Here is a 13,786-nt window from a genome sequence, read left to right on the forward strand (position 1 = left end):
TCCTATTTGGTTATAGAGAAAGGTATGAACTAGAGTGGTTTTTGGCTGGGAAAGTCAAGCTATGAAGTTTTCTCCATGCTTTTGGGATCACTGAAAATAAATTTGGGAGATTGTTCTGTAAAAAAAACAACAGAGGAAATTATCTGTATTCAAGGACATGGTGGAGTGGTTACTGTAAATTTGTTCTAGAAAAAAAATTTTTAGGTTCCAGCAATGCTAGCTTTGAATTATTTAGCATACTATCTTTATTCCTTTAGCATGCTAGAAAAAAATCCCTACAGTGACCAGTGGATTAATCTGTTGAGAGAAATTGCAAAGATTAATTTAGACTTCCCTGGGAAGGGAGTGGTGTTACAGAATTACTAGGAATTGTTCTGAGTGATGTTGTCTTAGATTTCACCAGAATATATATTAGAATAGCCTTCATTTTCTTAAACAACAAACTTACTGTGCTCCCTTTAGAGTGCAGGATTCCAATGGGTCTGGAAAGTGGAGTTATACTCGATTCGCAGATCGATGCTTCACATCACATAGGTGAGTTTATCCTTGAAAAGGTCCATGCATGCTCCTGAACACCCCCAGCAAAGTGTTGCAGTTCTGTATTCTTTTGGCATCACCTATGTCTTTCAAGATCAGTTCAGCAGTGGATCAGCTGTCAGGCTAAAAATCTCTCCAATGCTGCAAGCAGAGACTGGGAGCTGTGTTAGGTAGCAATCATCATGGTATTTTAAGTGTCACAGGTCTGCTATTAGTATCACAAGCTAATAAGACTTAATTTTTTGTGAATTTGATTTTCTTTCTTTCGTTCCTGACAGAGTTCTGTGAAGGCTTGAAAGCTGTTTTGCCATATATATTCTCTATCAGTTTTTAACTTGCAAACCTTGTTTTGCAGAGAGGAGTTCTCTTCCATGAATGTAGAGCACATTTTGTGTCCGATCCTGCTGGAGGCCAAAACTTGTTTAGCAAACTCTAGACCCTGGTGCCAAATTCCAAATTATACTTAGCAGACAGTATATTACATAAAAGGCTGTTATTTTTGTCATTCTGCCAACTCCAAAGTTTTGCAGGGTACAGATGACTTTCAGTTGCTGACCATGTCCAAATTATCCTATAATATAATTTTAGAGTCTCTTCTTTTTTTTTTTCCCTTTTTCTTTGTCCTTGGCGGGGGGGGGGAGGGAAATAAGGTACTCAAAGCTAATGACAGCCTCAATTTATGTTTTTTCAATACCTCTTAATTCTTGCTTCATTCATATTTCCTCTGTAGACTATTGGGAACCTAAGTTAGCCCGATTAAACAATTATGGAACATACAATGCTTGGAGTACTATAATGAAGGAAGAACTCCCTTGGATCCAGGTACAGTACAACATCATGGAGTTACGATTTTCCTACAGCTTATTTTAGAAGGTCAGGCTGCACTTGTCACTGAAAGGACTGCTGGGGAAAACTGAAAAGATGTGGCAAGATTGGTGATGCCATAAACTGTTCTTCTTCCCTGGGGTAACCCAGTCTCTGCTGCTGTTGAGGCTCATTGACTGGACAGTTACCCTCACAATTCAGATTATTCCATTTTGTAGGCAAATGGAGTCATTCTTTCTACTGCTTTCTTTTTCCTTTGTCTACCTAACAGTACATATTTATATGCATGTGTTTCTTGAGTGATCATTTAAAGTGTAATATCCTCAAGCTTTGCTTCAGATAATTTTTTGCTTTGTTTGTATGCTGCCATGTCCCACTTGACACAGCTCAGCTGGCTTCACAGGGAAACTAAGCTTATAATTATGTCTTCAAGCACTACATCATTCAGTCACCCCACTTCTGTGGTTTTTTCCATCCCAGTGACTTTTGCATCACATGGCAAATTCGCACCCAAATTTAGAGAGGATAGTTGATTTCTTATACATCTCATTAAAATTGGTTGGAAGACAAAAAAGAATCAAGTTCAGCTGTTGTGTTTGGCTTGCTAACATTTGACATACTAGCAATTTAGTGGAAGTGGAGTGAGAAGGTTGGGAGATCTGATGTGGAACTGGAAATAACATTGGGAAGAGAAAGAATTTAACAGGGGGCTGGGGTAGTGAGAAGCTGAGGTTACTGAAGTGAAGCATGCAGAAGTGAGGAGGGCATGTCCCAAAGAATGAGTTTCACTGCTGATAAGAATACCTTCCAGATTTGTTTTTATGTGCTAAGTGCTTAGATATGATATCAGCAACAATGGTGGCTTTTCAGCACTTCAGAATGTCATATGCCTTTCTGCAGCTTAGGTATCCAAAATTAGAGGTGGCTTATAAAAGTGTGAGCTTTTAATTTCTCTGTGCTCCTTTGGCCTCTCTGTAAAATGGGGCGGGGGGAGTTGTGCCTACCACAGACACACAGATACTTTTGAGGTGCCTTTGTGGGGCAGTGCTGAACCCTTTAAGGTGCCCTCTGAAATTAAATGCACACAGAAATACACAAATGAAATGAGAGTGAGAGGGCATTAATTTGGACTCTGGTATCTGGTATTCCTTTAGAGAGTGTTAGTGTTGTGGGTGTTAAAATGCAGGGCTCAAAGCTGCTGTGTAAATGCCAAATAATTATATGGATTTTGCTGTGCATTATTGACTTTATAAATGCTCTTTGCTGTTGCTAGGTGGACTTCCGAAGACAAGTTCTGCTCACTGGGATACAGACACAGGGAGCCAAGCAGTTTTTAAGGTCCTTGTACATCCAGAAGTATTTTCTTGTTTACAGCAAAGACAAGCGGACGTGGAACACCTTCAAAGGAGACAGCTCACCAACAGGAAAGGTCTGTCTGTGCCATAGGGGCAACAGCCTAGGCAGCATCCCTGAGTGATGCACTGAGTTTTGTTTAATGTTAAGAAAAAGTGGAAAATATTATGGCCTTTAGAGCCTTAGTAGGTACAGCTTGAAGCCCCAAAGGGCATTAACCAAACTAATAAAATTCAGACTAGAAGACAAATTCTAAGGGGAGGAACTACCTCAACTGGGGTTTGGATTGGCCTTGTGACCTTGACTTTGCAGGGTCTGGTTTTCTCATAGGCATCTCTCCCTACTATTATTTCCTAAGCCCTTGGCTGCTTTTTTGAAGGAAGCAGGAAGCTGAACTAAAAATCAGGCCCTTACCTCATTTGGTGTTAGATTCTGCTTCTCATCCCTCCCTTTCATCTGTCCCAGGAGTTGAATGTTGAACTGTCTGAATTGCCTGCAGAAGGCCTGTGTGGTGAGTGTGGTTGTACCCTGAGAGGTTCATCTTATGCCCAGCTGCTCCAGCCCCACCTCTTACAGCTCCCTTCAGTTTACCCTGAGGTTTCTGTGGTACAACTCCCAAATTGAAAACTTGTTGTCTTTTACCTCTCCTTTTGCTTCTTTGCTTATGTTTTCTAACAGACCTACATTAAAAAAGGTTGCTTATTTAAACTGAGACCTTCAGACACTTCCAAATATGCTAAGATGGGACCATGAGATATTTCAAGTGGCCCTGCGGCATAGGGTGTGCTATCAGTGTGGATGGGGATAAGGGCATAAAAAAGACTACATTTGTAACAGAGCAGGCTTTCAGCATCCAAGCTTGTGCTTGCATTAAACTAATTATATGTGGATTTTTTTCTTTCTTTTTTAACAGATTTTTGAAGGTAATTCCAATGCCTATGAGATAAAAGAGAACATCATTGATCCCCCTATTATTGCTAGGTACATCAGACTCTACCCCACTGAGGTGTACAACAGGCCTACTCTTCGCATGGAGCTTCTGGGCTGTGAAGTGGATGGTAAGAATTGGTCAAGTGCTGATGCTTCCATTCTGACAAATTTTTTATCTCATACTTTAAATGAAGCTAAAGCTGTGGATCTTCTCATTCCAACGTTGTTGCTTTCACTGTGGCTACTTGGATGTATGGGAGATGACATGGTGCTCCTCTCAATAGGTTGCTCTTTGCCACTTGGAATGGAAAGTGGAGAGATCAAGAATACCCAGATAACAGCCTCATCTGCTAAGACATCCTGGTTTAACACATGGGATGCTTCATTTGCTCGTCTCAATCAGAAGGGAAAGATGAATGCCTGGCGAGCCAAGGTAACGAGAGAAACAGGGAAGGCAGCAGGGGACAGCTGGTTAATAGATTCTTGCTGTCTTTGTGATCATGGTGCTTCCTGCATGCTCTGTCCAGTGCCAAGTGCGATAGGGTCACTTCACAACCATCCTTTGGGAAAAGCACCACTCAGTTCTTCAGCAGGGAACTTACTAAGCTTCTGACAACAGCAGTGAAATCATACTTTGAGAGATGGATTGTGTCCTCTGGGCCACAGGCTGCAAAACTTCTCTGTGGAAATAGCCTGTTTAATTTCAGGAGATGAGTGCAACTTGGATATTTGTCTCAAGGGGGTTAAAGTAACCTGTTCTGGGTTGGCTTATAGGCAGTGCAGCCTAGTGGATCTGGGGGTGGTGACCTTCAGCAAGGCATGTGAGCTTCTGTGTCTTCAAAATGGAGCTGCATTTCCTCACAAAGCACCTTGAGATTTGCTAGAAGCTGCTCTTTTGTATGAGCATTTGGTATTAGAATTAAGTATTATGTTTTAATACTGGAGGTAAATCTCTATTATTTTTCATTATGTATTGGAAATTAAAGTGTAAATTTTAAGATTCCAAATACACTACCTGGAGTGATGAAGTTAATTATATAGGTCACTAAGAATGCTTGTGACTTGCCTCAGCTTTACTCTTCTGGACTTTTTGATAGAGTTTTGATGTATTTTGATACAGTTTTAACTACCTGTAAACAAGATTTTTGGCTTAAGCAAATACAGACATAGACATGTTTGCTAATAGAAAAACTTTTATATCAATTGTAGTTCAACAACAACCAACAGTGGCTGCAAATTGATCTCCTCACAGTTAAGAAGATCACTGCTATTGCTACACAGGGGGTCACATCCATGTCAGCTGAATACTTTGTGAAAACCTATGTTCTTCTGTACAGCGACAACGGCTCCGAGTGGAAATCCTACACAGAGGGTTCAAGCTCAGTGCCAAAGGTATCACTGTCAGCTCAGGCAATGGTATTGTTGCTTGGTTTTAGGTGCTAGACACAGTCAAGGCTCAAAAGGCAGAATGCCCAGCCAAATTGATATTCTCACAGGGCTTTAAAGTGCTAGGGAGCTGCGGTTACTACAGATAATGTCACAGTATCCATCTGATTTTAGTGATCATAATTAATCATAATACAAGGAAAGAACACCGTATCTGCAGAGAATGCAGCCAACGTTGTGATAAAAGGAGCTGACACAGTTTGTAAAGGAGGACATTTAATTTGAATGCACAAGGACATTTAATTTGAGTGAACAGTGGATTCCCCAGGGCCTCTTTTAGCTTTTTTATTTCTGCCCTGATTGTTTAAGTGAAATTAATGTTAGTGAGCAGTATTGGCTATAGCAGAGCTGGGGAACTTTAGGTACCCACAGAGCAGACACAGTACTTTGTATTTTTTCCTGTATGACCTTACACCAACCTAACCCACAAGGGGTATTAGCAGCGGTAAAATAAGGGAAGTTTGGGAGTTTGGTCTGTTAGAAATTAGAATGGCAAATTTTCTGCTGTGGATGGAAACAGGGGCTGTTTAATCCATTCAGACTGCTATTGCTGGCCTGAGCTACTTTTAACCCAGCACATTAGGAGGAAACTTGATGTGGTCTTGTTTAAAACAAGAAATGAGCCAGTCCATCTACCCTGGGTAGATGGTGGCTCATTTAAAACAGCTTGGAACTGTTTTAAAGAGAAAATGCAGGGTTTTTTTCAAGTGCCACCTTTTAACTAATTGTGTTTATGTATTTGCAGGTTTTCTTGGGTAATGAAAACAGCGACGGGCATGTCAAGAATTTTTTTAACCCACCCATCCTGTCCAGGTTCATCCGCATTGTTCCAAAAACCTGGTACCGTGGGATTGCCCTTCGGGTAGAACTCTATGGCTGTGATTTTGGTGGGGGTCTGGCTGTGAAAAGGACTGACGAGTCTGGGAGCTCTTAACCTGCCAGCAGTCATCATGCAGAACAACATGTTGTTTAAGAAACCCTTAAAACAGTCATGCTTAGTAGTTTGGATGTGTGCTTCATCGAAGGAACATAATGTTTTACCAGCGGGATTGAGAAATTTCTCTGGCAGGTGTTTCATTCCTACGAATGCACACTTTAGAAAACAGCTTCTTTTCTCTGGGAAGAAATGGTAGTTCCTTCTGATTAGTATTATCACTTCTTCATTATAACCAGTACTCTGTCTTACTTTTTACTTAATTTTAAGTTCCAAATCCCTAGGAATGGAGACTCTGGCCTTGATCCTGAGCCCTGACTATCTCCATTTGGTAATGCTTTTGCAGCACAGCTGAGGAATAGAAAGCTATAGCAGGTGGATGTTCTCCATACATAAGACTGAGAGGGAAAACCAGCGCAGATCTGGACCTGTAGTGCTGCATTCCAGCAGTGCCTTGGTGAGAAATGATTGTAGGGGTGACCTCTCCTCCACATGTCTTTCATCTACACTGTGGCAAAGGCAGGACACGTCTCAGCATTGAGGTATGTGCAACCCCTTCTCAGAGAATGTGTGTTGGCATTGTTGGTTTGGTTCTTGCATACCCAGCACACATGAAATGCAGTGGATTTCACATAATTCATCTTCAGTGCCCTGGCAAGGGGAAAGGGAGTCAGCAGTACCTTCCATCCCAGAAATGAGAAGGCAAGTGATTTAACCTGGCAGGTCATGGAACAGCAATGGGAGAACCAAAATGAGAATTCAGAACTCCTGATGCTCAGTCCCATACACACATTTAGACTGTTGTGACAGGGAGCTGCCTGGATTAGGAAAGCTTTGAGAACTGCAGCTGTACAGTAACAGTACAGCCTGGAGGTGGCAGAGGAGGATTAGATGAAACTGGGTAACAGAAACATCTGCATCTTCTCTTATGATTTAACTGTGTTTTCACTAATGGAAATACTCTTGTGCATAGATTTTACATGGATTTTTCCCAGGATGACTACATCTGAAAATAGATACACAGTCCATGAATTCATTGTTCCAGCAGAATTTTAGCTAAGCTTTCAGTAGTGTTCTGGGCTTCTATCCTGTAAATTGTTTCATTGCACCACTTCACTTATCACACTAGGTACCATTCAGGAGGCTGGATTTTTAAAGTAGTTTGTCTTTGAACCTTGGATGGTGTTATCTAGTTTTATTTCAGTAGTTTTTCATTTCTTTCTCTTACAGAACATTCATTTTAAAGAGAAGGTATAGAACAGGAGTGAAAAGAGTGTAAAAACTAAACAAATATTTTCTTTTTTTCTTTTTTTATTTTTTGCTATGTCACAAACTGTTGTAATTTTCCACTGGAAAATAAAGTTAGTATTGTAGCATGAAATGCATCAACATTTTCTTTTGTATATTTGCCTCTACAGTAGTGGCTCTGGTAATGTTGAAATTTTGCAACAGGAAAGTAAAATTTTTAGTGCTAATTAGAATTAATTTCAAATGGTGAAACAGTATGAATAATTGCTACATCTTTAAAGATGAGTTTCTTAGTATTTTGTAATGGTGTAATAAATATTATTTATTTTTGTCTGACACAGCTGTGAAATTGCAACACAAGCCATATTCACTAAAAAAAAAAGAAATGTAAACTTCAGAATGAGGTTTTACCTTGGAAAACAGTTAATACGTGCTTCTTAATTTCAGCAGAACCAGGTTTTTATGTAATAAGTGTGAAATAATTTGTTTTTAAGAAGGCAGTGATCTTTAATGTTCTAAATAAGTAATTAGTTCTTTATGTATACACGCACACACACATGTATAATTCTATGTAAAGTTACATAAATGCAAAACTGATTGCAGGAGCATGACTCAGTACATCTGCATCAATTTTACAAGTTGAAGATTCTGCTTCTACTTACTAATGAACAGTACTTTGGTTAGCTGGGGTCAGCTGTCCTGCTTGCATCTCCTCCCCAGCCCCTTGTCCATGCCCACCCTACTCACTGGCAGGGCAGAGAGGCAAAAAGCAAAGGGCTTGATACTGTACAAACACTGTTCAGTGCCACCTAAAACACTCCTGTGTGGTTATCACTGTCCTAGTCACAAATCTAAGCCACAACACCCTATGGGCTGCTATGATGGGAATTAACCCTATTCCACTGGTGTTCCAGCCTGTCCAGTAGAGCAGCAATGTCTGGGCCCTGTGCCAACCCACACATGTAGCCATTGCTGATAACAAAATGTTCCCTTGCACAGCAGAGTAAGATGATAAGGGCTACAATAACAGCAAAAGTCCAAAACAGTCACTAACATGCCAGACTCTAATATACAGTAAGGCAGAAAGTACAAAGCCCTGCCAATAACAGCTATAAATTCTACCTAGCACAGCCCAATCAGGGGTGTTACCTCAGAATCCTATTGCCCCGCATTGGACACCAAAAAGGGCTGCAGTAGGTTGGCCCCAGCTGGCAGCTGAGTCCTCACTCTGTCGCTTGATGGCTTTCCCCTGGCAGGCTGGGGGAGAGGATTGGAAGGGCAAAAGAAGGGAAACTTGTGGGTTGATATAAAGCCAGTTTAATGAGCAAATCAAAGCTGCACATGCAAGCAAAGCACAATAAGGAATTCATTTGCCACTTCCCATCAACAGGCACGTGTTCAGCTGCTTCCAGGCAAGCAGGGCCTTGACACACCTGCTTGCACTTCCTGACAGTTGCTTGGAAAGACAAACACCATAATTCTGAAAGTTCCCTCTCATCCTTCTCCTTTCCCCTGGCTGAGCACAATGTCACACTGTCTGGGATATTACATCCCCTGGCTCAGCTGTGTCCTCTCCCAGCCTCTTGTGCAGCCCCTGCCTCCTCACCAGTGGGGCAGGGTGGGGAAAAGAAAAGGCCTTGGTGCTAAGCAAACACTGCCACTACCAGATAAAACAACGTGTTATCAGTGCTAGTTTAGTCAAAAAAACAAAGCAGAGCACTATACAGGCTGCTGTGAAGAAAATTAACTCTATCTTAGCTGGACCACATACACAGAGTATTTTAATTTTATTAAGCAGCCAGCTTAGATTGAATTTGCCAAGGCTTTTGGAAATCTGTAGTTAAAACAGTCTTGCACAGCCTTTTACACACTGTGGAATGAAATCCTGTGTATGTTGAGATTATTTGCAAAATACACAAGGAGAGCAAGAATTCCTGCAGTTTTCTCAAAGACTGAAGATGCATGTGACAGCATGAAGGTTAGCAAACATAATCTCTTTTGGACTGAGGGAGAAATGTGGTGCCAAAGTTCAGAGTAATCGAGCAAATAATTTCTTCACAAATCTGAATGGATGCCTTTTGATCCAAAGGTCCAAAGTTAACTGCTTTTAGCCTCAAACAGCGTCTCAATGGAGTTGCTGCCCTCTAATGTTCATTCCAGCTTCCAAGAGGCTGCAGGGTGTCCAAAGCTGACCATCTGCAGGTGAGAATAACACATGGGTGGCTGTGCTTTACTCACAACCACCTTTACTAGGTGTAACCAAGGTTTCTATTTTCTTTCCAGAGGTGCTGGCTGTACTCTTTTCACACAGACACTGAAACTGGTTGTGTCTGCACTTGGATTGGAAAGGAGTTGGAAGTATGTGTAAAGACAGTTGAGCAGCTCTGAAGTAGATACTGACAGCACCACAGTAGTTTCTTCAGAGCCTGGTGCAGTAGCCCAGTATCCAGACAGGTTTGTACAGAGTGCCCTGTAAAGTCTCTAAAGTTGATGCAGGCAGTCTCATGTGGATGGATGCACACACCTCTGCCTTTTAGAGGAGATGTAACCTCCATTTCTGCCAGTTTTTCTGCTGGTAGTTCTGAATGTAACTCCTGCACTGCAGGGATACCAGCACTGAAGCTGAGCCAGCTCGCCAAGGTTCCCAGGAGTCTGAAAACTGGATGGTTCCCTCCAAACCATAGCAAAGCATGGTGGAGACATAAAGCTGCCTATTACCCATGGCTTAAAGCCAATGCAGATCCTATTTCTGCATCCACTCCCTCAGAAACCTGAACTGTGCATCAGCACAGATGCAAAGGTGAATCTGGGCTTTGGGGCTCTTCTCATATTAGAGACATCAGTGAGGGCACATGGCAAGAGTATTCTGAGTGAAGTGCCAGGAGAACTCTACAGAAAAAGCATCAAATAGGAATGTGGTCAGAACTTCAGACAAAAATCCAATCTTCTGAGCGCACTCCAGCACCCCCTGAAATGACCATGAACACTGCTGGGTTGATCAGAATTTTAGGATGGTGCTAAGGGACAAAAAGAGGACTTGCAACTTCACAAGCACTCATACTCATGAGGTGTCTTTTGTGACAGATTTTTTTGGCACATAGCTGAGAGAGGAAGGTAAAGGCTCTGTCCATACCCATGTATGTGCTAGGGAGGACTGTTTATCAATAAGGTTCCATGGAACACCGCAGAAATGAGATGCAGCACTGTCCTATGGTGACCAATTGCTGTTTTGTATGAGTCAGTTATTCCACTTAATGCATGTAAAATATTCCTCTTCTTGCTGTGTTTATTCACGCTAGCTCTGCATCATAACCAGTTTATCCACCTACACTTTCCTATCATTACTGTGCCCCATTCTCCATTTGTTTGTTACACCCAGTGCTTGAATCATACTTTAATTACAATCTCCTCCAGGTAGGGACTGCATCTTCTTGAAGGTTTGTACAACACTCTACAAAACAGGCCATGGGATCATTCTCAGGGTTCCTGGGCACATCTGTAACACCGTTTCTAATGGGAGCAATACCGTGTTAAGCCCACTGTGACCTAGATGCACCAAGCACCAAGTAATTCAGACTGACCTATGTTCTTCTACATTTAATAAAAGTGCAGGGTATGTTTCTTCTAAGTGCTTTTTTTTCTTTGTAACACCACTATTGTACTCTCTTTTAGCACTTCCCATGAAAATTTGTCCACTGTTTGTAGCAGATAAAGTAAGCGGCTTTTCCATTTTTTTCCTCGTGTAGCTGATTGCAAAATATTTTAAATGGTTACGTCCGTAATGGAAATGTATACTGTTGTACAACATGACCCATCTTAGCCCAGGAGTTATTCTGATATCCTGTGGCAAGTGATTCCTCAAATTCAGCCCTGAATGCCTCATTTCTAGCAGCTCTCTGCTTCAGTCTGCATTGGACACAATGCAGAACCTGCTGTGGTGTGCGGGGCAGAAGGGAAGTTGTGCGCCAGAGGCTTTTGATAGCAATCTGTCTCCTAATGACTCCTGTATTTTGGAGAGATGGCTGTTTTTCCTCATGCTTCTGCAGGGCTTGGAGGCTTGGATTTTACACTGGCTTCTCTATGAGGTGTGTTCCAGTGAACTGCGATGCTGCGTTTTCCCCCCATGCACAAGGGTTTTAAATTGACCCTTTATGGCTTCATAATATTTAAGAGTTTCCTGTTGAAAGCCCCTAGATTATCAAAGGATCAACTGGGGTTTGGAAGTGGAAGACGCAGGCCTTCAAGGTTATACCCAGTCTACTGTTCAAACAGATAGCTATAATCTATAGGCTTTGATCTAAACTAATCATCCTACATTTCAGAAATAATTTGGATTTTTTTTGTTCTTGCTAATTCTGTTTCATTCCAACATAGATACTAGTTAATGGAGTCTACTTCCCCAGATTAGTTACAATGGCCAAAAAAATAAAAGTGGCTGCTGCTGTTTGTCACATTTCTGTGCCTTTGTTCCTTCCATGCTCAGCAAAAGATGAATCTGTTTTGTCCTCTCCTTCTGGATAGTTTTTGAAATATCAGATCATCTTAGTGCTCTCACATACTGAGGAAGCATTCTGAACAACAGCTTTACTAGATTGCAGTTTGCAAAGTTTTTAATTTACAGAAGCTTTTCTCTAAACAACTTGGCAAGACTTTAGGAGAACTTTTCATGCACATATATTTTATTAATTTCTACACAACACACTGTAGGCTGGAAGTTGAGAGAAGAAGGAAATAGGTAAAATGAAGGAAAGAAAGTGTGAGAAACCCTACTTTTCACAGCTTATGTCTTCCATCTTAAAAAAAAATATTGGAAGCATTGAGGTTTTTACCATCAAACATGTTTAACCTTTCCTTACTTTTTCTAGTAGAGTGGGGAGATGGAAAGAGAAATGTGGAGGAAGGCTAGGAAAGAAAAGATAGAAGTAAAAAATCAGGGAATAAAATTTTTTCTTGCTCCCAAAGGCTGAAAATATTCCATGAAAACAAGGTGAGTTCTTTTGAGAACAAAACTGAAACCCTGAGAAAACCTGGAGTACTTAAATCAAAATTTTGCAGTTTCTTTTTCTGTTCTGGTTTTTGGTGGAGAAATCTAGGTTGCCTGACTGACTGTGTATTTTTTCAAGGAAAAGGGCTAAACTGATGTAACTCGTTCTACTAGTCCACTGGAAACAGCAGTAGGGCCCCAGTGGCACAGCTCTAAGGTTTGTTGATTTGGAAAAGACCACGGCCGCCCATCAGATCCTGTGAGCAGGCTAGAAGCTGTGGGAACTGCTGCCTCTAGGCAGGGCACACCACGGAGATTCCAAGGTTTTGTTCTTTCCTCCCGCACCTGCTCGGCACGAAGCGATGGCCCCGATCGGTCAGAAGGTGCACAACACCTCTTTAACAGCCCATATCCCTTTATTACCCGCTCCTGGGCCACATACCAGCGGGACACAGGCGCTGCGGGAGCTAAGTGAGAGGGAACCCTGGCAACGTGTTTATCAGTCGTTTTGGCTCATTTCACTCTAACCATGTTATTTGAAAATCTCAGCCGTTCCTTGCCTATGGCTGAAATGGATGCCAGTATTAACAGGAACTGATTCTCTGTATGTAGAGTTTTGCTTCAAGCTAAAGGGTAGGGAAATGGCAATATAATTTTTTTTTTTTTGCTAATAAACTTTACATGTTTTCTATAGAAGACAACATAGAGAACAATAGAAAGAAAATTTTGCTAGACCAAGATGATAGCCAGAAAGCAGCAAACCACTGATGCCAGATGATCAAGACCAAAATATTTAGCTGTTTTTTATAGACAGCTGAGTAATCGTGTGGCCCAGATCCTTTTTGTAGGTATGGTGATGGTAATAACAGTAATAAAATGATAATACATATATAATGGTAAGAATAGTAATAAAATAGTAATAAATATGTAATAGTAATAGATAGTAGTCAAATTCTGCACTACAAGGAATCTGTTCTGGGGCTGAGAAGAGCTTGTTCTTTCCCACCCAAGCCTAGGAGGCAGGATATGCGACTGCACAGGTGGGAAGCTTGACCCCTGGTGAGATTTCTCTCTGGCATCAGCCAGTTTGGAGAACAAACTTCAGGTACAAAGTAGGAAGCCCTAGCAGTGGTAGCAATGTCGTGGAGATCAAGGGAGTGGAGCAAAGGGAAAGGCAAATCAAGTAGATAGAAGGAAAATGTGGGATAGATTGAGAAGAAAAACAGCAAATAGTTTACAGGACTGGCAAAGCTTTAGGAACAGTAGTAGTGGGCAAAACTTTAGATAATGACTTTGAATGTAATCGTTTTATTTTCCCCATTTGTCTAATATTTCTTCTGGATGGACAACAAGGCTCTGCCTTATTAAACAGAAGTGATTCAAGCTCTTATCTCGCGAAAGGGAAGAAAGCGGCAGAGGTCAGCGGCCGAACGCGTCTGGGCCAGGAAAGCACGAACAAGCACAGCATAGCAGACAGGGATCTCTTTGCTGAGGGGGTTCCAGGAAAGGCGCGCACCTGCCCCTGGAGG

The 13,786-nt window shown here is 41.5% G+C and overlaps 2 protein-coding genes across 3 annotated transcripts in view; both read left to right on the plus strand.

The window, feature by feature from the left end:
- The window catches only part of F5 (coagulation factor V), a 36,185-nt gene extending 28,576 nt beyond the window's left edge, over positions 1 to 7,609 (plus strand). For both annotated transcript variants that reach the window (XM_017731958.1, XM_008631774.2), the window contains 8 exons: positions 1 to 22; positions 463 to 534; positions 1,268 to 1,359; positions 2,636 to 2,791; positions 3,629 to 3,773; positions 3,930 to 4,078; positions 4,855 to 5,037; positions 5,837 to 7,609. The exon at positions 1 to 22 is cut by the window's left edge and continues 89 nt beyond it. In XM_017731958.1, the coding sequence (XP_017587447.1) occupies positions 1 to 22; positions 463 to 534; positions 1,268 to 1,359; positions 2,636 to 2,791; positions 3,629 to 3,773; positions 3,930 to 4,078; positions 4,855 to 5,037; positions 5,837 to 6,025 (1,008 nt within the window). In that variant the 3' untranslated portion in view covers positions 6,026 to 7,609. The remainder of the gene's footprint in view (positions 23 to 462; positions 535 to 1,267; positions 1,360 to 2,635; positions 2,792 to 3,628; positions 3,774 to 3,929; positions 4,079 to 4,854; positions 5,038 to 5,836) is intronic.
- A 5,010-nt stretch (positions 7,610 to 12,619) lies between these two features.
- Positions 12,620 to 13,786, plus strand: part of SLC19A2 (solute carrier family 19 member 2) — a 13,155-nt gene continuing 11,988 nt past the window's right edge. Inside the window, exon 1 of the mRNA XM_008631902.2 lies at positions 12,620 to 12,728. Coding sequence (XP_008630124.1) covers positions 12,620 to 12,728 — 109 coding nt within the window. The remainder of the gene's footprint in view (positions 12,729 to 13,786) is intronic.

Source organism: Corvus brachyrhynchos, unplaced genomic scaffold (genome assembly GCF_000691975.1).
Source record: "Corvus brachyrhynchos isolate BGI_N302 unplaced genomic scaffold, ASM69197v1 scaffold3, whole genome shotgun sequence".
NCBI classification, from domain to species: Eukaryota; Metazoa; Chordata; class Aves; order Passeriformes; family Corvidae; genus Corvus; species Corvus brachyrhynchos.